A 27,402-nucleotide genomic window follows, 5' to 3' on the forward strand; every position below is an offset into this window, starting at 1 on the left:
TAAAGTTTATTTTTTAATTTATTTTCAGGGAGAAGGAATGTGCAAGTGGGGAAGGGACAGAGACAGAAAGGGGGAGAGAGAATCCCAAGCAGGCTCTGTGCCACCAGTGCAGAGCCCATTGTGGGGCTTGAACTCACGAACTGTGAGATCATCAGCTGAGCCAAAGTTGGACGCTTAACTGACTGAGCCACTCATACAAACCAGAAAGCCCATTTCTTCTTAATGCTGAATAACAGTCCATTGTCTGAATGTGCTGTTTACCCTTTGCCTATTGAAGGACATCTTGGTTGCTTCACAGTGTTAGCAGTTATGAATAACTGTAAATATGGTTCTGGGTGGATATAAGTTTTCATCTCCTTTGGGTAAATACCAAGGAGCATGATTACTGAATCAAATGCTGAGATTATGTTTACTTTTTAAAGAAATTGCCAGACTGTCTTCCAAAGTGGTTGTACCATTTTTCTTTCCCACGAGGAATAAATCGGAGTTCCTATTGCTGCACATTCTTGTCAGCATCTGGTGGTGTCATTGTTCTGGATTTTGGATGGTCTAATAGGTACACACTGGTATCTCCGTATTGTTTTTATATATAGTATATGAAAATTTGCTACTCATGTTTCTGAACCCACGTTTTTTTCCTGGAAGTGTTAACAGTATTGTTTTGTTCAGATTTGAATATGTTAGATGTTTAAAATAGTCTTGGTGACTACAGTTTATTCTAATTATATTAGCTTTTAAGAAACAAAGTAAACACTGAGCTTAACACTTTAGCATATTTTTATCAAATCGTGAGTGTAGGTCAACTGAGTACCAATGACACCTATAAGCCACAAAGCAAATGTCAGTAAAAGGGGGCACTTTATTTTTGAATTATTTTTACATTTTAGTCTTCTGGGATTCTGCAACTTCACTTTTTGTTTGAAACTTCACTTTTTAAATTTAAATGTTTCTGTCAATTTTCTTTGGGTTTTGGTACATCATGCTATGTTGAAAGCAGCCTTAATATAGGTTTAAAACTGAGCTTCAAAGCGTTTCTCCATCATATATATTTATTAATATTTTTAGTAATTCCCAAACTCATGATGATATGGCCTAGGGTGAATTTTGGTTCTCATTCCCAATTTGTAATCAGTTTTCATCCTGGTAATGGTAGGTCATCTTTGTGGACTTTTCTTCATGTCTCCAAAATATTCTCTGACTCTGATTTATACTTTTATTCTAGATCCTGCTGCTCCCAGTTACAAAACATGTTTGAAAGGGGAACTTAGATTAATTCTCCTTTCCACTTCCTTAGAATTGTTGTCCTTTGTCTTTCTTCTATTTTCTGTTACTATAGTGTCTTGTATTGTTTCCTAATGGGAAGACACTTGCTTCTCTTATCACTCTGCTCTCATTCTTCTGGCTACCATATATGTGAGTGATTCTTACGCCAAGCAGTTCTTTAGTTCTCTGTGGACACCAACTGGGTGTCCTCCAATTCAGTTCAATTCTGACCCTGTCTACCTGGAGTTAGCCCAGATCCCACAGGTTAATGGCTTAGTCCCACAAGACTGAGATGCCACCTCAGATGCTAATTGCAAGTTCACCTTGTCACCTATTCTTCTGACTGACTGACTATAAATTGGAGGTTCCTATGACCTCCTCCTTGGGTTTGATAATTTGCTAGAACGGCTCTCAGAACTATGGAAAACAGTTACTTGCTAGGTTACCACTTCATTATAAAAGAATACAACTCAGGAATAGCCAGATGCAAGAGATGCACAGGGCAAGGAGATGGGCAGGGGCCCAGAGCTTCCACATGCTCTCCAGGTGGGCCACCCTCTCAGCATCTCCATGTGCAACAAACCAGAAGCCCTTCAGACCCTCAGTGGAGTTTTAGGAGGCTTCATGACATAGGCTTGACTAAGCTCAGTCTCCAGTCCTTCCCCCTTACCTGGGCAGTGTGTAGTAGGAGGACAGTGCCAACCTAATTACATACTTGGTTCCCTTGGCAACCAGCCCTCCTCTGGAGGCTCCGCAGGAGCGCCAGCCACCGGTCATGTCAGGAAGCATGCAGAAGGACACTTAACCATCAAGCATTTTAGGAGCTGTGTCCGGAAGCCAAGTGGAGACCGATTATGTATTTCTTATTATAAATCACAAAGTGCCCCAGTAACTTAGCTGAACCCCTTCAGAATCTCATCATTAAATGTAAACGTCACAAATTTAATATATGCTAAGTGATTCCCATTTCTCCAACCTTGAAAAAAGTTTTTTGTCTGACACTTTTTCAGTCTTTTTCACATAGGTAGGTTACATCATTTTTTAAAATGTTCTGCATGTATCTATTAGGGCAGCACTTTTACCTTAGTTTAAGTTTTTAGATTTTATAATATTTTTATTTTTATATTCCCAGGTTTTTGTCTGTAAAATTATTCTGTGTTAAAAAAAAAAAAAAACGTAGAATATAATTGAAAACCTCAAACAAAAATTCTACCATTTTCCAGGGAGAACAAATGATATATAATCAGGATATTTATTCTAGTGTGATAGTTATTTTAAATTGAACCATATGAAATTACTGGTTTTGGAAGTAAAAATTGTTGAACATTGGTAGTTTTGTGTAGTTCACTTCATATAGAGCAGCATCCATATATAATAATGTATTATCCAGCAAGAGCTTTTTGGGGCACTAAAAGGATGGGACATTATCTTCAGAGAATAGGACATTAGAGTTTAATAATTTAGGATCTCAGTTGATATTTTTCCTGGTGTTTCAAGTTCAAAAGTGGAATGAAAATAATTAATTTGATCTTATATATTATGTATCATACCAGTGATGTTTGGCTATCTCTGGATGTTGATATTGTAGATGTTTACCTTCAGTTTTCATACATACATACATACATATATGTATATGGTCTTTATTTTACTTTGAGAGAGAGAGACAGAGTGCAAGGGAGGGGCAGAGAGAGAGGGAGACACAGAATCTGAAGCAAGCTCCAGGCTCTGAGCTGTTAGCACAGGGCTCAAACTCAAAAACTGTGACAATCATGACCTGAGCCAAAGTCGGACACTTAACTGACTGAGCCACCCAGGTGCCCCTCACCTTTCTCTTGAATGTAACTTTTTTTTTTATTGTTTATTTATTTTTGAGAGAGAGAGAGGGAGAGACAGAGTATGAAAAGGAGAGGGGCAGAGAGAGGGAGACACAATCCGAAGGAGGCTCCAGGCTCCAGGCTGTCAGCCTAGAGCCCGATGCGGAGCTCCAACTCACAAACCCTGAGATCTGACCTTGAGCTGAAGTTAGATGCTTAACCAACTAAGCCACCCAGGTGACCCTAAATTTAATTTTTAAAGCACTCATACGAAAGACCCCTAGCATTTGTTTAAACAAAGATTTAAAGAGTGGAACATATCAAGGTAATTAATGAAAAAGGTTAATTGGTGACCATGGGATGCTTTGCTGAATTAGAGTTTAGGATCACTGGAGTTGAAAGTATGCATGAACCAAAAGGCAAAAGACAGGAGGCGTCGGTGATGACGGGAATGACTAGGTTGTTTATAGATGGCTAAGACCACTAGAGTGATTTGGCTGCTTAGATTGAACGAGACCAGAGTGGTTTGGAGTAGAAGACTAATTATTGGAAATGGACATGAATGTAGTAGAAATGGTGAGTCCTCTGTGAAACCTGGGGTGTGAGAGTATTTATCAGTTGATCAGCATTTATTTGAAAGAATTCCAAGATAGACTTTGTCTTTGAGGGAGAGCAAAGTTTTGGTTAAGGTGGGAGTATTGAGTGAAAAATTTTACGGTGGAGAAAAATTAATCACAGTGGATGGAAGAATTGAAAGCTTTTGACAAATGGTAATTATGTTTTTTTACGCTCCCTGCCCACGGTTTCTGTGGTAGCGTGCTGTTTTGTCTTCTGGTTTTGTGGCTGTCGCTTTGCATTTCATGATAGTTCATGCAGGGCTACTTCGTCTTCTTTTGCCCATCTCGTAAACGTTGCTGTGCTCCCTGTCATGCAGTGTTTTCCCTCATCTCTGCTGACTATACTGGTTGACTTTGGGTGATTTTATTCATTACCATGCTTCAGATTTATTATTCTCCTTTTTCATAGCTTTTAGATCTTTCTCTGTATTATTTGTTACCCTCCTTTTTCTCTTTTTCCTCACTGTTTTCCCCAGCAGAATTCTGTTAGTCCTTCAAAGCTCAACCTTTCATTGAATTTCAGTTCTAATTTGACCTATCCAGTTGCCTCTTCCCTGTTCCCCAGTTTTCCATCTAGGTTAGGAGCAATCTTATCTTAAATTCTCTGTGCATATCATCATCATCATGTTTACTACGCTATTTCAGTTGTTGGCTTACATGTTTATTTCTCCCCTGGACTGAGTTCCATGAGGGTGAGGGCTATAGTTTTCTATATCCTGTTCTTCCCAGTACTTGTTAGCAATAAGTTATCAATTCTATTACCCATTATGTATGTATTGCCACAGAAGAGAAGGCACTGATGTTAATAAAACCTTAAAAGTCTGCTTACCCCTACCAGTCATTAAAGAAATAAAAGGTTAAATAATGAGGTACTGTTTTCGAGAAATAGTATAGCTTAATGGTTACCAGCATGAGTTCTGGAGCAAGAAGGCCGCTGTGATGTGAACACAAGTTTTGCCACTTATGTGCTGCATGACCTCGGGCAAGTCATTTAACCTTCTGTGCTGCTCTTTTTCCCAGTGTGCAGTAGACCCTGTTTCACATCTTGTGATAAGTGGAAGTATTCATTTTGTTATTTTACATTTTAAAAATTGATTCTATGTGTTTGATTTAGATTAATATAGTCACATATATACTGGTGGTAAAATTTAAATTTGGCAGTTTCACATAATGAAGCTTTCCTATGTTATTCTTTTTGATTGACTAACATCATTTTAATAATCTTTAAAAAAAATCTTTCTTCCTTTTTTTTAATGTTTGTTTTTTGAGAGAGAGAACAAGCGAGCAAGCAAGAAGGGGAAGGGCAGAGAAAAGGGGATCAGAGGATCTGAGATGGGCTCTGCTGACAGCAGTGAGCCGATGTGGGGTCGAACTCATAGACTGGGAGATCATGACCTGAGCCAAAGTCAGATGCTCAACCCACTGATCCATCCAGGTCCCTCTAATAATCTTTTAATAAAAGTTGAAATGCAGGCTCCTGTTCCAGAATTACTCATGCAAATAGCTTAAATCTCTAGTAAGATGAGAATGGTTAAATATATTGTTGAATGTGATTTAGTGTTTAAAATGTTTGCATTTTAATGGCCTGGGAAAAGCTTATGATGCAGTGGCTAAGACATCAGAGATTAAGCATTATTGTAAACATGTTTTAAAAAATGCTTTAGGGGTGCCTAGGTGGCTCAGTCGGTTAAGAGTCCGAGTTTGGTTCAGATCATGAACTCATGATTGGTGAGTTCAAGCTCACCTCAGGCTCTGCACTGACAATGTGGAGCCTGGTTGGGATATCCACCCCCCCCCCCCACCATAAACAAACCAAACACAAAAAAAAAAAGAAGAGAAAGAAAAATACTTAAATTTTTTTTAAATGCCTAAGAGGGAGGGAAATGTTAAGATGCTAACTTGTGATTCCTTTTGGGTGGTGGAATTTGACCTCTGTGAAACTAAGTTTTATTTTTAAAATGGGGTTAACAGTGGACATGCTGACATTAACTACTAACAGATGAGGTAATTGGAAAGTATTTGGGTGTCTTATATTTTTATTAAGTCACGTTGTCTTTTTCATTTGCATCTTAATGAAGTCAATCCTTGTTGCATTAAAGAAGTACAGCATTGTGTTTTCTTAATTATTAAGTTTCTACATTTACTTTTTTAACATACAACTTTCAGCTCTTTTTGTCTACAATTTTTCATCCCTGCAGTCCCTATTAGTGTTCAGTTTTCTAGGAATTATTTTCCAAATGTAAAGTTATTTTATGATTGTGGTGATGCCAATGTGGTTTGGTTTAGGCTTTTTCCCCCTCTTTCTTTTGTCTGCAGCAACTGGAACAGATTCAGAAGGAGCTGAGTGTTTTGGAAGAGGATATTAAAAGAGTGGAAGTAAGAGATCAAGAATTTCTCACATGTCTAGCAATTTTCAGTTCCATGAAATTGTCCCTTTTCCTTTAAATTATTGCATTGTATTTATGTGATTTGTTTTCATTATATAGAAAGGAACAGATGTTACTTTAATTTTAATTTAGACTGTATTTTTATAGAAAATGCATTCTGAACATTTTATCATAAAATGTGTTCTACATTTGTTTTCACTGTTTTATTGCCATAATTATTCTTGGGTAGATTAAAAAAATAATTTTATTGGTATGTTATCAAAGTAACTTAAATCAACTCCCACAAAACCCTCAGTTATCATGAAAATAAGGTCACAATTCTGTTATTAAGTAAATCTTTACGTATCTACCATGCTAAGGTTAGTTTTACAAAGAGTTATGAGAACACATGAGCAACAATTAAGCACTTATAGTATAATAGAATTTACATATGGAAATCCGTGGGAGGATCTTTTGAAGGCTCATAGGCTATTATGATGTGAAGTTATTTTCTGCAGCTACATTTACATTTAGTGTATGTTTTAAATTGTTCACATTTGGTGTAATTTTCTTTTGCTGATATGTAGAACGTGTTAAATGATCTTTGAGTTTAATATTTTGTGGAAATTCAGTATCCCATGTGACATTCCTAACTTGTTACTCCTATGTTTATGTCCGTTGCTTGGCTAGATGATTGAACTGAGCTTGGATTAAACAAGTAATTCTGCCCGATTATCTATCTTTAGTGGCATTTTGAAATTTGCTGCTTTCCCATTAATCAAAAGAGTACATAAAAAAAGACCTGGTTATTGGTATGAGTTAGAGGTGCATAATTTATGCAGTCATAGTTGATTAGGAGGCTTCTTCCTCTAAGTTAATGAGTTAGAATTTCAGTCATTATTTTAAAAAGCTAATATTTGAGTCAAGAGAACAGTTACTTAATGTTTGCAGAGATAGTTTTAAAATAGACACATCCTGTTTTTCTGTACTTTAGAGAGTTGAACCTAATCATCCAGTTACCATACTCTCCTGTGTATCTTAATAATAATCAGTAGGTTCTCATTTGTATTAATGATTAACTTGGTCACTGTTCACATCGTATACTGTACATCTCATTTGAAATATTTACATTTGGCCTTTTCTGCATTTGGTGACTTCATTTGTGGTGAACAATATTTATTAAAGACTTTCGAGTTCTTTAAGAATGTGTACTATAGAAAGAAAGGCTATCTCTTTTTAAATATTCTTACTTTTGTATTCTGAGTAGAGGAAGCTTTGAGAAATTTGGATGTTGAGGCCTAATGGACTAATAAAACCTGGGATTGGAAAGGAATATAATGTATCTCATTTTGATTTACATATCTTCTGTTTGGAGTGTCTGCTATAACACAGATAATTGTGCTTTCAGGAAATGAGTGGCTTGTACTCTCCTGTCAGTGAGGATAGCACAGTGCCTCAGTTTGAAGCTCCTTCTCCATCACACAGGTACAAAACTTCAAACTTGTAATTACTTAGGATTTATATTGCAAAATGCACATATGGTAGTAGTCCTTGGAAGCCTTTTCTATGTAATGTACAAAACCCCTGAGAAATTACTTTTGGTCATGATCTAGAAATGAGATTCAAATGGCCCATCTGTTTCTTTAATGCTTTGAATTTTCATGCCATGAACGTTAGTAGAATAAAGTATTACTATGAATTCACTGTTGGATTAAAAGTTTGGTGAATTTCTTGAAATAATAGTAGTTTTAAATATCTTGTGAATTAAAATGAAATGAACTTAAAACCCTATAATTTGAGAACATGAAATGGTAGGTAATATTAGGGAAACAATGTATAAAATAAAACCTTGGGCTTTCCCCCTAACCTGTTGAATTTTCTTGGGCACATTACTTTTCCCAGTTTGAAAATGAGGGCATTAAGTCTGTTATTTAGATCTCCTTGGTATTTTCTTCATAACACTGCATTGTTAATGTGTTTTCCCTTCTATATGCTGTATTAGAACTGGGATTGTATTTGTCTTACTTGCAATGGTTTCTGTGGGTTTTAGACTAGCAATAGTGACTGGCTTCATTCAGTAAGTATTTGTGAAATGTAGTAAATGTCACTGGTCCCTTTTAGCTCTAAAGTTCTAGTTGATGAACTATGTACTACCTAAAATTTGAATTTGAACTTTTTGGCTTGAATTGTTCAAAGTAAGAGCAATTTTACGTGTTTTTAATTTGCCAGTCCATTTAGGATAATGGTCCAGTGGAAGCTTCTCAGACACACAGTTCTAAGATAACACGTGGATCATCAGGCTGTTTAGTGCCGATATAAGAGATTACACTAACCTTCAAAACCTCTGTCAGTTCAGGAGAGCTCTGGTGTATCTGGGTTGTTATGATGTGCCGGGAGAGGGGCATAGGGAACATTCTAATTAATGAAGGTTCCTGGATATTGGATATTTTCCTCATTAACCATTTATAGAGAATCCTTGTGAGTTCAGGTTGATTCTGGAGTCACTTTAGCTGTATCATTCAGTTTTTTTCCATTATATTTTATTTTCTTTACAACACTTGGGAATGGCTCAGTCTGTGGGATATTGTTACCATTAAGTTTAATGTTCACTTTCTGAAATATGGGATCTTTGTCAATGGAATTTTATGAGAGTGTATGCAGGTAAGCAAAAATCGTCATCTCAGAAAATAATCACTAATAAGCTGACAATTCCCATCGTCCTATTTCTCTCGTTTAATGGTAGCATTTCTTTTTATTGTGTCCATGTCTTTATTATTCAGTCTCTCGCTGATGGGTTTATTAACATGTGGTAATATAGTATTCATTCAATGGGCTGTCTGTGTTGAATGCTTCAGATATGTTGGGCACTTTTCTAGTCATTGGGAGTATGGCTGCCAAAGTCCCTGCCCTTTATTGGAGTTTACCTTTTGGTAGGCATTTGTGTGAGATTGGGGGGATACTATGCAAGCAGATCTATGCAGTGGTAGTAGTACAAAGCATATAAGTAGTATCTTAGGAAGAAAAATTAGGCATATTATGGGTTTGCAACAGGATTCTGTGTCAGTGTGTAAAGTCAGGCTTCTCCAGGGAGGCAATATTTAAGCTGATACATGAATGAAGTGGAAATATGATAGAAAGTCATGAGAGAGTTTTGAGCAGGAACTGATTTGGATTTTAAAATGTTTACTGGGGTACCCATGTGCAGGCCAGAGGAGTGACTGTATCCTTCCCAACCACTCTGACTTTGGAAATGTGGTAGAAAGTTAGGAAGCAAATAACAGTCTCGAAGAGAAGAGGTGGTGCCTTGGATCAGGATTTTATTGGATGAACAGATGAGAAATGGTTGTATTATAAAATAAAATAGCAGATCTTATTAAAGATACAAGATTTCATGAAAACTTGAAACTTTTATGAAACTTTATTTTATGAAAACTTTGTTGAAGAACTTATAAAATCCTGTGCAGTATGCAAAGCTATCGTCGAATGAGGTTCTGGGAGAGTTAACCTGCTTAACAATTGAAGAAGGGAAAACAGGTGTAAACATAGTATTTTCTTCAAAAGAGTGTTTTGATATTTTCTTACAACAAGTAATTTGGATATCAAGGTTTGAGAGAGCATTTGGGAAAAATGATGTAGCCCTTAACTACTCTTGGGGAATGATCCTTAAAATTAAGATATGAAATTAAACATTTTGAAAAGAATGTTATACTATCAATATTTGATGTTTCTTTATTTTTAGGAAATAGCATGTAGTTCCAATTATTGTAACTTTCTTTTCCCATAATTATTAGCTTTATTATTTACAAATTTTTTGATGTTTGTTTATTTTTGAGACAGAGACAGAACGTGAGTGGGGGAGGGGCAGAGAGAGAGAGAGACAGACAGACAGACAGACAGACAGAATCTGAAACAGGCTCCAGGCTCGAGCTGTCAGCCTAGAGCCTGACGTGGGGCTTGAACTTGGGAATGGTGAGATCATGACCTAGGCTGAAATTGGACGCCCAACCAACTGAGCACCCAGGCACACCATATTAGCTTTATTATTTAAATGCTAGACAGCTTTTGTTTCATTCTTCACTGTAATGTGTTTGGTTTCTTTTAAGGCAGGTTTGCCTTAAAAAGCCTTTTTGTAGATTCATTTATTTTCTTTCTCTTTTTTTTTTTAATTTTTTAATGTTTATTTATTTTTGAGAAACAGAGAGAGAGATAGAGCAGGAGCTGGGGAGGAGCACAGAGAGAGGGAGACACAGAATCTGAAGCAGCTCCAGGCTCTGAGCTGTCAGTACAGAGTCTGATGTGGGGCTCAAACTCATGAACTGTGAGATCATGACCTGAGCAGAAGTCAGACCCTTAACCAACTGAGCCACGCAGGCGCTCCCCATTTATTTTCTTCTATAATGAGTACCTCTTTCTATGTCAGGTCATTGAACCCCCTGCATAGATTCTAAGTTAATGATTAGATAATGTATTTAAATGAAAGGAAAAATAAAAGACATATGCATATTCTTCAGCTCCACTTCCCCCCAGATTTTATCTTTTCTATACCATGATTAGCTGTAAGTTTCATATCCTGTGTATTGTCTTTCTGCTGCTTTGTTTAGACCCCCAGTATCACATGGATTCTAGCAGTGGTCTTCTAACTGTCCTCCTCCAGAGGATGCCAGAAATCTGATCATGTTTCTTTCCTGCTTAAAATCCTTCAGTGGCTTTCCACTGCATGTAAGTTGGTTTAGATCCAACTCTTTTGCATGTCTTTCCATAATTTTTTTTTTTTGTATGGTGATTTAAAACCAAATTTAACTCCCCAAACAGGATGTTAAAATATCTTTGCTTATACCTGTTCCTTTTGCCTAGAAACTTCTGGGTTCATCTCTTAAGTAGTTCCCCCTTTCAAGCCCCCGTCCCCAAGAATCTAGCTAAGGGCGAACTTTTTTATTTTTTGATACACTATTTCCCTAAAGACTGAAGGGGAGAAAGGAAGGAGGAAATAGAATTAAACACTTCAAAAAATCCATTTCTGCTTACTTTATTCCTGCTTCTGTGTTATGTGACTAGTTTTTGTATTTCCATGTATTTGTAATTTTGTGATTATTGAGTTTTTCTTCTATTCTTTTATTTTTATACTTACACTCTTATTTTTATATGAGCATTTGTACATAATAGGACTTAAAATGTGTTTTTGAATAAATGTTTATTTAACCTAGAATGTTATTTAATTTTCATTAGTTTGTGAGATTTTGATTGAAGCATGAGGTTTAATATACTTAATAAGTAAACTAATATAATCTTTAAAAAAAATCCCAAACTGTCAGCCAAACTTCATTAGGGTGGGTTTGGGGAGGGGGCTGAGTGTGTGATTTTTCTTTGATAAAATCAGTTGAGTTTTTTAAAAAATCATTTTAAGCCTTCATCCGTTACAAATTTCTCTTATTAGAATTAGTTTAAGCTTAAGATTGCTGTTTTCAGGGCCTTTTCATTCTGCTTTAGATCGTGGGGAAGAAAGTCTCCACAGTTCACAGTGGACTCTAGTTTACTCACTTACTGTTGGATATCTGTATGTGTCAGGTTATGAGTGAATTAGAGAATGGCAGGCAAGCATGGTCTTTCCCTAGTGTTGGATGAGATTGGTCCTTTTGTCTGGTAGTGTCATTGTGAGTGAATATATCCTATCCAGTCTCTTAGAGGATTATTAGTATATGAGACATTTTTAACTATTTAGTTATAACTTTACTAAAATGAAATGTTTTTGTTAAGATTTTCTTAAAAGTCAGTGATGATTTCTATTTGTTTATTTTTTATTTTTAAGAGAGCACAGGCAGGGTGGGGTGGTCACAGAAAGGGGGACAGGGGATCTGAAGCAGGCTCTGCGCTGACAGCAGAGAATCTGATGCGAGGCTTGAACCCACAAACCATGATATCGTGACCTGAGCTGAAGGCAGACACTTAACCAACTGAGCCACCCACATTTTAAAGAGAAGAAATAAATGGGGTTGTTTTTTTTTTTGCAGATTTGTCTGTTATAGTCCTGTATATAGCAATAAATTTTTCCTGGTGAGTAAGATTAAGATCTGATAGAAAATAAATTTTAAACTTTGCAGTTTAAAATAAAATAAAATACCATTAATAAAATACAATACCATTAAAATAAATACCATTTAATAAAATACCATTTAAAGCCTGTAATTTCAGATCTTTTACAAATTTATTTTTATTAAAAAATTTTATGAGCACTGGGTGTTATATGGAAACCAATTTGACAATAAATTATATTAAAATGTTTAAGTGTTTTTTGTTGTTGTTTTTGTTTTTGTTGTTGGAGAAAGAGAGACAGTGTGAGTGGGGAAGGGGCAGAGAGAGGGGGAGAGAGACAATCCCAAGCAAAGCAGGCTCTTTGCTATCAGCATAGAGCACATCTAAGCACAGAGCCTGATGTGGGGCTTGAACCCATGAAATCATGACCTGAGCCGAAACCAAGAGTTGGACACTTAACCAAATGAGCCACCCAGGCAGCCCTTCAAACTGATTTTTAAATATATATTTGGCATGTAGTGTTATCTCACTATACACATTGATGTATCAGGCTTGCAGTCAAAGAAATCTGAAATAAAACACCATAAAATATACCTAGAAATTGCTCTGTTCTCTTGAACTCTAAATATGCAGCTACATAATTTTGTTAATCTTTATACAAATGCTAAAGGATTAGATTTCATTAGTAAAAGGAACAGAGAGATTTTGAATACGTGTTTCCTCCTGTTTAGCACTGTTAGTCCCTGGATGGAGTACACTGCAAGTAGCATATGATCTTTTCTTACCAGTGCACGACTTGTAATCACTGATTATATTTCATCAAAAGAAACCCATTACAGGATTGTGTTAGTTTGTAGCATAAGTGCTTTCAAGAAGGCTCTTTCTTAAATAATTGAGCCTTACTGTAGGAACAGTTAAGGATATGAGGAATTAAGATTTGCTTTTTTTTCTTTTTACAGACTACTGTTAAGACAGTTCCATCTGATTTATTGTATTTTTTTAAAATGTGAGACTGCATGACTAATTTTATATTAATAGAGGAAAAAATTTATTGAATGTTTACCATTTTTCTGCCTTTATACTGAGGACATTCTTATTTAAGTGTCATACCTCTCTGAAGTCTCCTCCTTATTTAATAGGTGGAGAAACTAAAGGACGGATAAGGCCACTGGTAACTTGCCCCGAGTCATTTAGCTGCTCAAAGGTAAAATTCAAACCCACTCTCTGCCCTTAGCAATGCCTCTCATATTGGGGCACCTGGGTGGCTCAATTGGTTAAGCATTTGACTTTGGCTCAGGTCGTGATCTCAGGATTCATGAATTGAGGCCCTGTGCTGGGCTCTGTGCTGACAGCTCAGAGCCTGGAGCCTGCTTTGGATTCTATGTCTCCCTCTCTCTGCCCCTTCCCACTCATGCTATGTCTCTCTTAAAAATAAATATAAAAAAAATTACAAAAAGAATGTCTCGTAACTTTTGAGGTTATTTGAATACTAAAGTAAATAATGATTTTGTGTATTTGTGTAGAGAGAACTGTTTTTTAAAAAAATTTTTTTTAATGTTTACTTATTTTAGAGAGAGAGACAGCATGCAAGCAGGGGAGGGGCGGAGAGAGACAGGGAGACACACAATCCAAAGCAGGCTCCAGGCTTCAGGTTGTCAGCACAGAGCTCAATGTGGGGCTCAAAGTCATAAATCATGAGATCATGACCTGAGCCAAAGTCAGGCACTTAACCGACTGAGCCATCCAGGCGCCCCCAGAGATTAAGCCCCTGTCTTAATCACTACCTCCACTTCCTTAAATTTTATTAAGGTAGACAAGAATACAAACATTTTTTTATAGTAGTATTAAGGAAGAAGAATTTTTTTAAAATGTAAGTAACTGGTTTATCATGATTGATGTATGTTTTGCCATTTTCAGGTGTTAGTGGTCTTCATAGGCTAATTTATTTAAAGATGAGAAGGATGTAGGAGTGAAATGAAAAGACAGAAATGGTAAGAAAGAACTAATACAAAGAAAAAGTTTCAGAGGTTTTTGTAGAAATAGGTAGGAAAATGCACACAGGTTATAACCAAATAAAAAGACCTGATGCAGAAAGCTGGTGATGTTTTGATCGGGGTAGAGAAAGCTGGTGTATAGGTTTTGGACTGTGAGAAAAAGAGTATTGGTATTTTACAACTTATTCCATTCCTCTGGTAATTTTCTTTCACATCAGCTGATCATCTTAACATTTGGGACCTGGAAGGGACTCTCGATAATCTAGAGATTGCTCATGCCCCCTCACCTCACTTTGCAGACGAGGAAACGCAGTGGTCATAGAGGATGTGTCTGAGGGCACAGAGCTCTTCGGTGGCAATAGGATCTCTTCACTGTGACTTAGGTTGCTTGCTTGTGCTTTTTTCCTGATGTTCCATGTAGCTTACGAACCTTCTGAAAATGAAATGGAAGCAAACACATTTGGGTATATACCTGTTTTGTGATTATTCCCTATTGACATTCTTTCACATTCTGTGTTTGTTTAAGTGATAGGGTCCAGAGTAAACTGTTTAAATATTTCCTGATGTTTTGTTTATGGGTGACACATTTATTTGATATCTAAATAAGTTGTTGGCAATAAATATTTTCTTTCCTTAGAAACAAGAGATATTGGATTTAGATATGACATGTTTTAGATTTACTTTTCCTGTTGCCAGAATAATGTAAACTGAAATCCTATTTCTCTCTCTTCATTTTGCAGTAGTATTATTGATTCCACAGAATTCAGCCAACCTCCTGGCTTCAGTGGCGGTTCTCAGGTAAATGATGTATTTAACGGTTTGTTTAATTGGCGCACTGAATGTAATCACCTGAGTTGTAAAATCATAGGTGAGCTTACGGGAATGGCCTGTCACAAGCACAGCTTTTTTGAATGCTGTGGCGTCGATTGGGAATTGGAGACCGCCGGTGCATAAGCGGCTGTTTATGTGGGCACCAGTGAGGAGTTAAACATTTTTTTAAATTCAGTGGTAGTGACATCAGACCTTGAAAGGAGGGAAGTCCTGTAAGAGGCAGTTGTGAATAATCAGCACATTGTTTCTCTCTGGGATAAGATAGTTATATCTATTGATGAGATATTCATTATGTTGAAATGTCAAGGTTTTCTGTGGAAAGTGAACTACATATTTGAGTAAACTGGACTTTACCTTCACCTCTCTTCTAGTTAGTTGTACGATTATTTTTACTTTGACTCTCTCCATCTGTAACTTGGGGATGCTGATATTTGCCAGATCTTATTTTGAGGCTGGACTTTTAAAACTTTTTATATTAAAATAATTTCATACTTAGAGAAAAGTAACCAAAATGATAAAAGGAATTCCTTTGTATCCTTTATCTGGATTATCCAAATGTTAACATTTGATTAAATTTGTTTTCTCATTCTCATTCTCTCTTTTGCTTATGTACACATACTTTTTTTCTCTGTGTTGTTTCAGTAAGGTACATTCATAATGATTCTTTACCTCTAAATACTTCAGTGTGTATTACCTTAAAAACAAGGGTATTGTCTTAAGTAATCACAACATAATTGTAAAACTCAAAGTTAACATAAATACAATGCTGTTATCCAATCCCTGTATCTTACTCAGATTTTATGGAATGTCCTAATATTATACTTCATAGGGAAAGGGAAACATGGAGGTGTCTTTAAATGCATGTTCCTTTGGGGCACCTGGTGGCTCGGTTGGTTACGCTTCTGACTCCATGGTTCATGAGTTTGAGCCCTACATCAGGCTCTGTGCTGACAACTCAGTGACTGCTTGGGATTCTCTCTCTCCCTCTTTCTCTGCCCCTTCCCTGCTCTCTGTCAAAAATAAATAAACTTCTATAAAATTATAAATGCATGTTCATTTGTATATTCACTTTATGTGTTGTGTGGTTATTTTTTTCAAAGTGAAAAGAAAATTCTTTTGGATCATGCAGCTTTTGTTTGTTTTTCTTTTTCTACTACTTAGATGACTACCTCTTACTTTCATAGTTAGTTGGTATAACTACTCTGTACATCCTGCGTTATCTTCATATGCATGCGTGTATTTGGCCTACCATGTTTTAATAGTAAGTTCATAGACTGGTTTGCATCTATTCTTTTTTTCTAAAGTTTATTTGAGAGAGAGAGAGCACACGATCAGTGGAGGGGAGGGAGGGAAGGAGAAGAGAGAATCCCAAGCAGATTCTGCACTGCTTAGCACAGGACTCCATCCCACGAACTGTGAGATCAGGACCTGAGCTGAAATCAAGAGTCAGGCTCTTAACCTGCTGAGCCCCCCAGGTGCCCTGATTTGCATCTACTTCTTTCTTTCTTTCTTTTTAATTTTTTAAGAAATGTCTGTTTATTTTTGAGAGAAACAGAGCATGCATGGGGGAGGGGCAGAGAGGGAAATACAGAATCTGAAGCAGGCTCCAGGCTCTGAGCTGTCAGCACAGAGTCTGACGTGAGGCTTGAACCCACGAACTGTGAGATCATGACCTGAGCCGAAGTCAGATGCTTAACTGACTGAGCCACCCAGGCACCCTTATATCAGGAGAATTTTTAAAGTATTAAGTTAAAATATACCTTAAAAATGAGAGGGAATAGTAGTCTCTGAATCTGGAAACAGGCTTTGCATTCACAGTGGATCTTTATGCTCTCCTTTTGAATATAATTTCACAAAACATCAACGTGAGATACATCCACTCTGTGACTGTGATGAAACAAAAAATAAGATTACTTCATAAACTGTCTAAGCACATACAAAAGAAAGTCACTGTGCAAGCCACAAGAAATACCAAAGACACCTCTGTTGTGGCTAATATGAGCAATTGCTGTTTCTTTACTAATTGCAATTTTACTTTTACTCTGGTCTTCTAGTCTTTTAGGTAAAGTATATTAAAATGCTCAATCACAAATTTATTCCCACTTTTGACAGTATCCAATCCAGAGCCCTTCCCTAAACATTTAATATAAGCCTGTATTTTATACGTTGTCTCTTACCCATAATGTGCTGTATTCTTAGTTGCAGTGAGTAATAAATAAAATTTGTTCAACTAAAGGGGTGTTTCTATTAGTCTTTGGCTGCAGAGTACTGACAGTCTCTTCATAGAGGAATAAGAAAAGATTTTCTAGTATTGCCATTTACATAATATTTATTTAGAATTTCTCACAGTGAGTGAGAAACAATAGAAGTTGGGTGGAAAAGAAAAGCAATCAGAATTGTGTTTTGTTGTTTTAATTTTTAGAGCAGCACTTAAACTATTCTCATGTAATAAAGGAAACCTCTGGTTTGAGATAGTATTCAGAGCCGGTCAACCAACATGTTAATCTCTCCAACCTTCACTCACAAGGAATCCCATTCACCTGTTACTGTCCTCACACTGAAAACTTAAAAGGAATTTATAGAGGATTAATAAAAAACACTTAGGAAGGCTGTGTAACGTGAGTTGCAGTGTGCAGAATAAAAGTGTGCCTAAGGGTGACATAAGCTGGCTCTCCCAGAAGACTCCAGCCTTAGCATCTGCTGGAGAATAGGGACGTGTTGAAGAGGAAATCCTACTAGTGTGTGTGGGATAGAGCAGATAGGACATATTGTGCGGAAGGCCTACCCTTCATTTCTAGCTATGCTCTTCAGAAGAGACAGACCCAAAGCAAATGGCCACACAGTGGATTGAAAATAGGGGAATAGTTAAGGATAAGCGTGGCAAATGTAAAAATTCTAAATAATATAGCAAAACTAAAACTAAAACAACAACAACAAAAGAAAGAAAAGTATATGCTAAAATAGGACTCAGGAAAGAAAGTGTGAAAGACAGATCCAGTTTTTCACATAAGGAAAAGGTATGTTCCCCCAAGTAGTAGTGATTTGTATGATATACTATAAGCATTGGAGTTTATATAAAGCAGAAATTGTTATAATTTTTAGAAAATTGATTAAAACTTAAGCATCGTGAGAGATTTTGAAGTTTATCTCAAGAATTAAAGTAGTGATATTAGTCATTATGTAACCTTATTTTGTACTTACCTATTCATGGACATTAAAGTACTTTACATGTATTAACCACTTAAATTTTCAGAACTTGCCTATGAAATAAGTGTTACTACTATAATTTTTATTGAGGAGGCAATTGTGGCACAGGGAAGTCAAGGAGGTTGCCCAAGGCAGTATGACTAGTAAGAGATTTTAACCCAGGCATTATGGCCTCAGAGCCAGTGCTTTTAAAACTCATTTATTCAACCAGTAGTTTTTGGTTTTTTGTTTTTTTTGTTCTTAGTGCCTGCTCTTTACCAGGCACTATTACCAGGCTCTGGGGATACATTATTGAACAAACACAAAACAAAGATCCCTGCTGTAACCGAGCTTCCATTCTAATTGGAGAAGTACTAATAATAATAAAAGTAGACTACCTTTACACAAAGTGGAGGTGAGGGCCCAAGCCCGTTTATGTATCTCTGGGATTCCCAAGTTCTAGGCAAAGGGTTAACAAGTAAATGAGCCCTGAAGTAGGAGCATGCCTACCATAGTTTAGATTTCCCTTGTGTCTGGAGAGGAGTGGTCAAGGGGGAGAAAAGTAGAAATGAGATAAAACTTAACAGAGCCCACTTGGTCCAGACTTTCTTAGGACATTATAAAGACTCTGTATTTTTTTTTTTTTTTTTTTCTGAGTGAGATCAACTTATGCTTGGTTTAATAGGCACTTGTTTGACTTTAATACTTTGCATTAAAGGGTATACATTATTGATAATAGTCTCGGACCATTGGGAAAAATGAATTGATTCTAAACAGGATAAATTGTATCATCTATACTCTCTGAATCAAAACCCCAAGTAAAGAAATTATGTAGACAGATAATCAGGAAGAGAGTAAACTAGACTCCTGTGAATACCTTTGTGTCAAAGAGTAGTTTCACATGCTGCTACAGGCAATTCAAAAAGTAATGGTAGTGAAAATACTACATATCAAAATTTATGAAATGTCAGAATTGTCCGCAAGAATTTGTATCATTAAATGGACTTGCTTCTAGATGAGAATGAAAACTAAGGAACTTGATATTCAACTCGAAAGTGGGAAAAAGTTAAGATGGTGACTGTAGAGGGACAAATAAAGAAGAGCTCATGGGGTGCCTGGGTGGCTGAGTCAGTTAAGCGTCCAACTTTGGCTCAGGTCATGATTTTACGGTTCATGGGTTCAAGCCCGCATCGGTCTGTGCTGACAGCTATCAGAGCCTGGAGCCTGTCTTCAGATTCTGTGTCTCCTTCTTTGTCTGACCCTCCCCTGCTCACGCTCTCTCTCTCTCTCTCTCTCTCTCTCTCGCTCTCTCGCTCTCTCTCTCAGAAATTTAAAAACAAAAAACAAAAAAACTTAAAAATTAAGAGCTCATATAAAATGTTTCAATATGTATTTGAAATTGACTTATAATATGTAGTAGGTTATTTCAAATAGTGGTTATAAATACTAGTAAAGATGCTCATATAACAGTTTTTAAATGTTCATTTATTTTTGAGAGAGAGCACGAGTGGGAGAGGGGCAGAGAGAAAGGGAGACACAGAACCAGCAGGCTCCAGGCTCTGAGCTGTCAGCACAGAGCCCAACCCGGGGCTTAAACTTCCGAACTGTCAGATCGTGACCTGAGCCGAAGTTGGACGCTTAACCAACTGAGCCACCCGCCAGTGCCCCAGTAAAAATGAGTCTTCAGGAAATATAGAATTTTTAAGAAAAGTTAAAAAGATTAAAGCAATTGTAGAACAATTTGAATAGACCAGTTAGATTAACTATTTAAAAAATAATTTTTGTTTATTTTTGATAGAACATAAAGGGGGGAGGAGAAAAGAAAGAGGGAGACATAGAATCGGAAGCAGGCTCCATAGAGTCTGAGCTGTCAGCACAGAGCCTGACGCGAGGCTCGAACCCACAGACCATGAGATTATATTCTGAGCTGAAGTCAGTCACCCAACTGTTGGGCCACCCAGGCGCCCCAACCATAACTATTAATTTAATATGATCCCATAAGAATCTCCAGAATATTTTGAAGAGTGCAGAGAGTGACCAACTGACTTTAACGTATATTAGGATGAGTAATTTGGAGGTGTGATAATCACCAGGGTGTTTGCCCAGTAAGTTACTGAAATAAATTCTAAGACTGCTGTAACAAAAAGAACACAATAAAATGTAAGATAAAACTAAAAGGTAATTAAGAATTTCCCTGTGGTAAAGGTGGTTATGCAGATCAGCGAAAACGGGGATTAAGCAAATGGTATTGTGATAGCCAGGAAGTCATTTGTGGAAAATCACTTAATTGTGAGAGTCTAGATCATCTCAGTAATGATATAAATCATAACAGGACTATAGAAATGGAGGAAGAAGCCTGTATGTTACATAAACAGAATTTTAAGAATAAACAAAAATTTTAAAAACCGGGGAAGGCTTGTGAGCCTGGGTGGCCCAGTCGGTTAAGCGTCCAACTTCGGCTCAGGTCATGATCTCACGGTTCGTGGGTTTGAGCCCCCCATCAGGCTCTGTGCTGACAGCTCAGAACGTGGAGCCTGTCTTCAGATTCTGTATCTCCCTCTCTCTCTGACCCTCTCCTGCTCATTCTGTCTCTCTTTTACGAAAAAACAAAAAACAAAAAACTGGGAAAGGTATTGTAAGTATGTTGGGTAACTGGTTTATTGCTTCAAAATAATGAAAGCTTTTTTTTTTTTTTTTGCCAATTTCATCTTTTTGATAAAAGCTACAACTGTGGCAAAAGAAAATGGTAAAACAAAGGTGCAAATTGAATTTCACATATGAAATAATATTCATCTTCCCAAATAACAAAAGCAAAATATGAAGTAATATAAGGGTTCCAAAGGAGTCACCTAATATGTGTGGCTCAGGCTGTTTTATTTATTTATTTACTTTTGAGAGGAGAGAGCGAGAGTGGTAGAGGGGCAAGCTCATTTCCATGTTGTTTTGACATGTTTCTATCTATCGTACCTTCTTGCATTCTTAAACAATAAGGTGTTTCAGCATCATCTTGTACTTACCTTGCCACTGTCCATATATCCAAGAAGCCCTATGTTCTTTTAATGGAGAATGTTATCTTAAAAACCAAAATCTGGGTTCTAGGTATGCTTATTGCTCCTAGAGTGTCAGTGCTTGTAGGCTTTCTCAGTGGACAGAGCTAGAAGACACATGTATGTGTATGTATATATTACGTCCTATATACAGATACGTGTGCATTAATTACGTAGTAATTACCTTAAGTGTTTCACTAATGAAAGGACTCACAGTAGTCAAATAGTTTATACTTCTGGAACAGCTTGATTAGGGGGAGTGGATACCACACAGCAAGCAGAAGGAGGATACTCATTGAAGGGGGTATGGTGATTTCAGGTACAGTCGTTGTCGTCGTCTCCCCCCCCACCCCCGTTTATTTTTGTGACACAGTGAGCATGAGCATGGGAGGGGTAGAGAGAGAGGGGTACAGAGGATGAGAAACAGGCTCCATGCTGACAGCAGACAGCCCAATGTGGGCTCGATCTCAAAAACTGTGAGATCATGACCTGAGCTAAAATCCTGACTTGGGTGCTTAACAGACTGAGCCACCCAGGTGACCCCAGGTCCAGTCTTCCAGTCCCTCCCACACTGGGTCACACAGAACTGCTTTGTCTCCCGCTTTAGAACCAGTACTGGCTTGCATTTCAAGCACCTGAGTAACAGGAAATCCAAAGTTGGCTTGTGGTTAGGATCTCTTATTTTAAGTTACTCACATAGGCAATGCATTCTGGTTATAAGACCAGCCTTTATGGGCTTCACTGAAACCAAGTGCAAGTCATAACTTCATTTGTTATTACTAAACAGTGCTGATAGACTAATACATTTTGCTCTAAAACAGCCCACTGACTTACTATTACAGAGTATTGTTTATTTTTGCTTAGTGAATATACTTCACGATGTAGGCAAGAGTGTGGAGATAACCGTGAGCATTTCAGACTAACTGAGATTACTCCATGCTGCTCAGTATAGAATGCATAGTATTTATATAGTTGTATCTATTTTATGTATAACTTGTTTCTCTATATATTTCTGTATCTGTCCACTAATGGATTAATGGATGAATGGATAGAGAACACGTATATGGTATGTTACTAAACCATAAAAAAGAGGAAAATTTGCTACAACATGGATATTTGCTACATCGTGGATAGACCTAAAAGTTATTGTTTAGTGAAATAAGTCAGACAGAGAAATAGAAGTATTATATGACCTTACTAATATGTGGAGTCTTAAAAATAAATATATTAATACATAATGAACTAATAGATACAGAAACAAAATTGGTGGTTGTTAGTGGAATGGGCAAACAGGTGAAGGGGGTCAAAACGTACAAATCTCCAGTTATAAAAGAAATACATTATGCAGATGTAGTATACAGTATGGTGATGATAGTTAATAATACTGTATTCCATATATATAAAAGTTACTAAAAGTAGATCTTGAGTCTCGTCACAAGGAAAAAAAATTTGTAATTATGTATGGTGACAGATGTTAAATAGAGGTTTTGTGATCACTTTACATTATATTCACACATTGAATACCTGAAACTAATGTAATTATGTTATAGTTTAGTTATACTTCAGTTTGAGAAAGTAAAAAAATAATGAGTATCCTTGAGGGAAACTGACTTAGGTAGGTGTGCACATATTTATTTTTACTATGAGTAATGATAGAGAATGTAGTGTTGACCAGTGGGTGCTCTTACCTTGATTTGTGCTCACAGGAAAGTAATTTTATACTAACTTTTGTTTTTGCCTCACAAGTCATACATAAACACAATGAAGACAGCATATAATATCTTCTTATATTTGAATAGCGATTTGACTTCACAGATACCCTGAAAAGGTCTCAGACCCACAGAAGCCTAAAGACCACAAAAGGGGACCAGATTTTGAGAATTGTTGCTCTAAATTATGCAGGTTTCCTCCCTTCAAACCATTTTTCAGATCTATGAAAGAGTGTATGTGTGTGTTTAACCGTTAGTTGTTTTATTATTTTGCAATTGGCTCTTGATCTTATAAAGATTCTTAACTGTATAAATAATAATTAAGTTTTCATTCTACATTGTTTCATTTACAAAATTAGATGGAGGAAGGGTATTTATATATTAAAAATTGGCAAATTTCAGTTAAGCAAATAATACAGAACACTTTCAGCTTCATTTAGAGTAGTGTTCTCTTGGTGGAACTGATAAGGAAATTTGGTATGGTAACATTTCTTTCATTGTACAAACATTGATTTTATTCATCTTTTGAAGATTTCTTTCATTTGTGTTCTTGGCCATTAGTTTATATTACATATATGAAATGGAATATTCAGTTTTAGGAAACTCTCTTTTCAGTTTATTTCCATTCATTGAGAATTAGGGTTCTTTTTGTTAAATTTATGATTTTCAGGGGTGCCTGGGTGGCTCAGGCAGTTAAATGTCTGACTTTGACTTACTCAGGTCATGATCTCATAGTCCGTGGGCTCAAGTCCCTCCTCAGGCTCTGTGCCTGACAGCTCAGAGCCTGGAGCCTGCTTCGAGTTCTGTGACTCTCTGTGCCCCTCTCCTGCTCACACTCTGTTTCTGTCTCTCTCTCAAAAATGAATAAACAAAAGAAAAAATTAAAATAAAAATTAATTGGTCATAATTTACATGCTGACAGTAAATGATTTTTTTGCACTAAATGGTTTTTGCATAGCCATCAGGTTTGGTTTGCTCTATTATCTTGATAGCATGCTTATTACCTTTTAACATTATATGAGAATGTTTTACTTTTAAAAAGTGACCAAATAAAATATTTGCTGCTTCTGTTCTTTTCTGTGGTAAAATTTAATTATCTTTTAGTTTAGTAAATGTGGCCATTTTTATTTAGAGGTAATCTAGAGAAACACAAATGATGAACATTTCCTTTTGATTTTTAGCCATATTTATATGCTACATTTAAGTATAGAGCTTATCCTGAACATGTTCATATTGACAATTTGCCTTATAGATTATCTATAACCATTTCATATTCTCAAACATCTATCCCCTCACATTTAGCACATTTCTGTTCATTTTTATTGAAGTTATTTATAAATTTAATGTGTGTATGAAAGTGAGCTAAGTGATGTATTTTTACCAACAATTATGAAGTAACCTAATTTTGAACGGATCAGAAAGTTTCACTGAAAAAATAAATTCAAGAAAAGCTAAGAGTAGCAAGATAATTGTGAAAAATAAGGTGCTATAAAAACTAGAAAGCAGACCGTTTTCGACTGCTTCTTTGTTTTTTGTTTTTTGTTTTTTTAATATTTTTATTTATTTCTAGGAGAGAGAGAGAGACAGCGTGAGCAGGGGAGGGTCAGAGAGAGAGGGAGACACAGACTCTGAAATAGGCTCCAGGCTCTGAGCTGGCAGTCAGCACAGAGCCCGACGCGGGGCTGGAACCCATGAACCGTGAGATCATGACCTAAGCGAAAGTCGGACGCTTAACTGACTAAGCCACCCAGGCGCCCCTGCTTCTTTGTTTTTTATGTCATATTCTTAATTTTTTGTTATTGTAATCATTCCCATGTTTCAGACAAAAATCTTCAATGTTTTCATTGAACAGATCACTTTTTATTTTTTATTTATTAAAAATTTTTTAATGTTTATTTTTGAGAAGGGGGGGCACATGTTGGGGAAGGGCAGAGAGAAAGAGGACCAGAGGATCTGAAGCGGACTCTTTGCTGATAGCAGAGTCCAATGTGGGGCTGGCTAGAATTCGTGAACTGATAAGTTTATGTGACCTGAGCCTAAGACAGATGCTTAACTGACTGAGCCAGAGCAGATCACTTTTTAAAAAATCTAAGTTCTCAAAATTTATAAACATTATGTTCGTACATACAAAGGAATATATTTCATGAATGTGTAAATTAGAGGCATAATTACAATAAAAGAAACTCTGTGAACTGAGCTGTTAGGCTAATTACTAGAACATTAATGGTACCATTCAAGTTACCCATGTTCTAACAAATTACATCACTCTGCCTCATGTCCAGAGCTAACCACTTTTCTTTTTTTCCTTTAAATTTTTTTTTAATGTTTATTTTAGAGAGAGAGACAGAGACAGATCATGAGCGGGGGAGGGGCAGAGAGTGAGGTAGACTGAGGATCTTAAGCAGGAAGAGATCTGAAAACAGTAGAGAGCCTGATGTGGGGCCATGAGATCATAACCTGAGGTGAAGTTGGACACTTAACCAACTTAACCCAAGATACCCCTCATTATGATAAGTGTAGTCTTAATCTGTCCTTCAGCTATTTCATGTATCTTTCCACCTACCTCCTCTGTGGTAGCCATCAGTTCTCTACAGTTAAGAGTCTGTTTTTCAGTTTGTGTCTTTTTTGTTAATTTGTTTTGTTTCCCAAATTCAGCATGAGTGAAAGCATACTATATTTGTCTTTCTTTGACTGACTTATTTTACTTAGGATTATACTCTGGATCCATCCCTGTTGTTGCAAATGGCAAGATTTCCTTCTTTAGCACGGCTGAATAATATTCTGGGGTGTTGTGTGGGTGTGGGGGTGTACACACCACATCTTTATTCATTTATCGATGGACATTTGGGCTGCTTCCATAATTTGGCTATTGTAAATAATGCTGCAGTAAACAGGGTGCATGTATCTTTTTGAATTGGTGTTTTGGTATTCTTTGGTAAGTACTCAGTAGTGGGATTACTGGGTCATATGGTAGTTCTAGTTTTTTAATTTTCTTAGGAAAATTCTGTTTTCACAGTGGCTGCACCCGTGTGCATTCTCTACAGGAGTGCAAGAGGGTTGCTTTTTCTCCATGTCCTTGTCAACACTTGTTGTTACTTGTGTTTTTGATTTTTGCCATTCTGGCAGTGTGAGGTGACCTCTCATTGCAGTTTTGATTTGCATTTCCCTGATAATCAGTGATGTTAGCATTCTTTTCATTAAACTTAATATCTTAATTACCTTCCTCAACAACATAAGTGCTCCCAGAATGGAAACTTTCTTCACCCTTCTGATTTATATGCTACTTTTTAGTGTATTCATTCTGTCTTATTAAGTCCTATGATTTTGATATTAAAGTTAATGTTGCAAACAATGTTTAAAATCACTTATTTGGTTACATATTTTCTTGCTTTTCATTTTGTGTCTCAGGCCTTCCAGTTTATGTTACTGAATTTCTTAAGTACACAGTCCCACAGTTTTTTAAAGAAATGGCTTATACGCAGTAGTCTTTGTTTTCATTCACATGAAAAAATACTTTGCTCACTTTGTTGCAGGGTACTTTTGTCAAGGTCTGAATTGTAGATTGGAGTTTTTATTTTTCAACTTGAGGATAACCAAAGTTCACTCCTCTAGCTTCTTTTATTGCTCTTAAGTAGTATTTTCCTTGTTTAATTGTCCTGTCAGGTGAGTTATCTTTTCTGTTTGATTTTAAAATCATTTTACTTTTGGGCAAAAACACAGTTTTGCCTTACTGTGTCTAATTATGGATTTCTTTTAAATTATCCTACTTGATAGGAATAATTCCTTTGTATTCACGCCTGTTTTCAGTTTTGGAAAATTGTCAACATAGTTGACAAATAGTTCTTCAGTCTGTTACAGTTTTCTGGGTCTCTTAAGTGCCCATAGTTTCAAACTTAGTATCCATATAGGTTTCTTAACCTCTGTTTCAAGTTTTCTGTGTTCTTATCTTTTATCCTTAATTCTGGTTAATTCCTTTAGATTTACCTTCCAGTTCTCAAGTACTCTTTTCAGTCTGTGAATCTCAGTTTCAGTGATTTTGTCTTTTTAGGAAATTGTCTCCAAGTAAGTGTTGTCCTCTTCATCTTTCCCCTCCTCTGCACCATTATATGTTGCTTAATAGCACTCTTGCTTAACATCACCTCTCTGAGTTCTGTTTCCTGTTTGGTTGTATGTCTGTTGTGTCTTCGGAAATTGTCCTAACTTTCTTGTGATCCAGGCACCACTATAAGATACGATTTTTACATACCGTCGAGTTTTAGCAAAGGTTCACTTTAGAGCATTGTGTTCAGGGTAGCACCTTAATGTTTCTTAATACATTTGCAGTTGTTGGTGAACTTATGTCATCTCATACTCTTGTTATGTGTCACCTCTCTGTTTATGTGCCTCAGACCTAATAGATAATAACCATTTGTGGAAAGAATTGTCTTATCCTTTCATTTTAACGTGGTGTAGGCTGTATAATATATTTAGGATTATAGATTTTTGTTTTTTATAGATTTATATGCCTGTATATTTCATGTTTGCTGTCTTTATCTTATTTAATTA

General features: G+C 36.5%; 1 protein-coding gene across 3 annotated transcripts in view; it reads left to right on the top strand.

The window, feature by feature from the left end:
* Positions 1-27,402, top strand: part of COP1 (COP1 E3 ubiquitin ligase) — a 226,234-nt gene that overhangs the window by 58,019 nt on the left and 140,813 nt on the right. For all 3 annotated transcript variants that reach the window (XM_039242351.1, XM_039242352.1, XM_039242353.1), the window contains exons 7-9: positions 6,011-6,070; positions 7,469-7,545; positions 14,825-14,882. In XM_039242351.1, the coding sequence (XP_039098282.1) occupies positions 6,011-6,070; positions 7,469-7,545; positions 14,825-14,882 (195 nt within the window). The remainder of the gene's footprint in view (positions 1-6,010; positions 6,071-7,468; positions 7,546-14,824; positions 14,883-27,402) is intronic.

Source organism: Hyaena hyaena, unplaced genomic scaffold (assembly GCF_003009895.1).
Source record: "Hyaena hyaena isolate Hyena2069 unplaced genomic scaffold, ASM300989v1 scaffold_209, whole genome shotgun sequence".
NCBI lineage: Eukaryota > Metazoa > Chordata > Mammalia > Carnivora > Hyaenidae > Hyaena > Hyaena hyaena.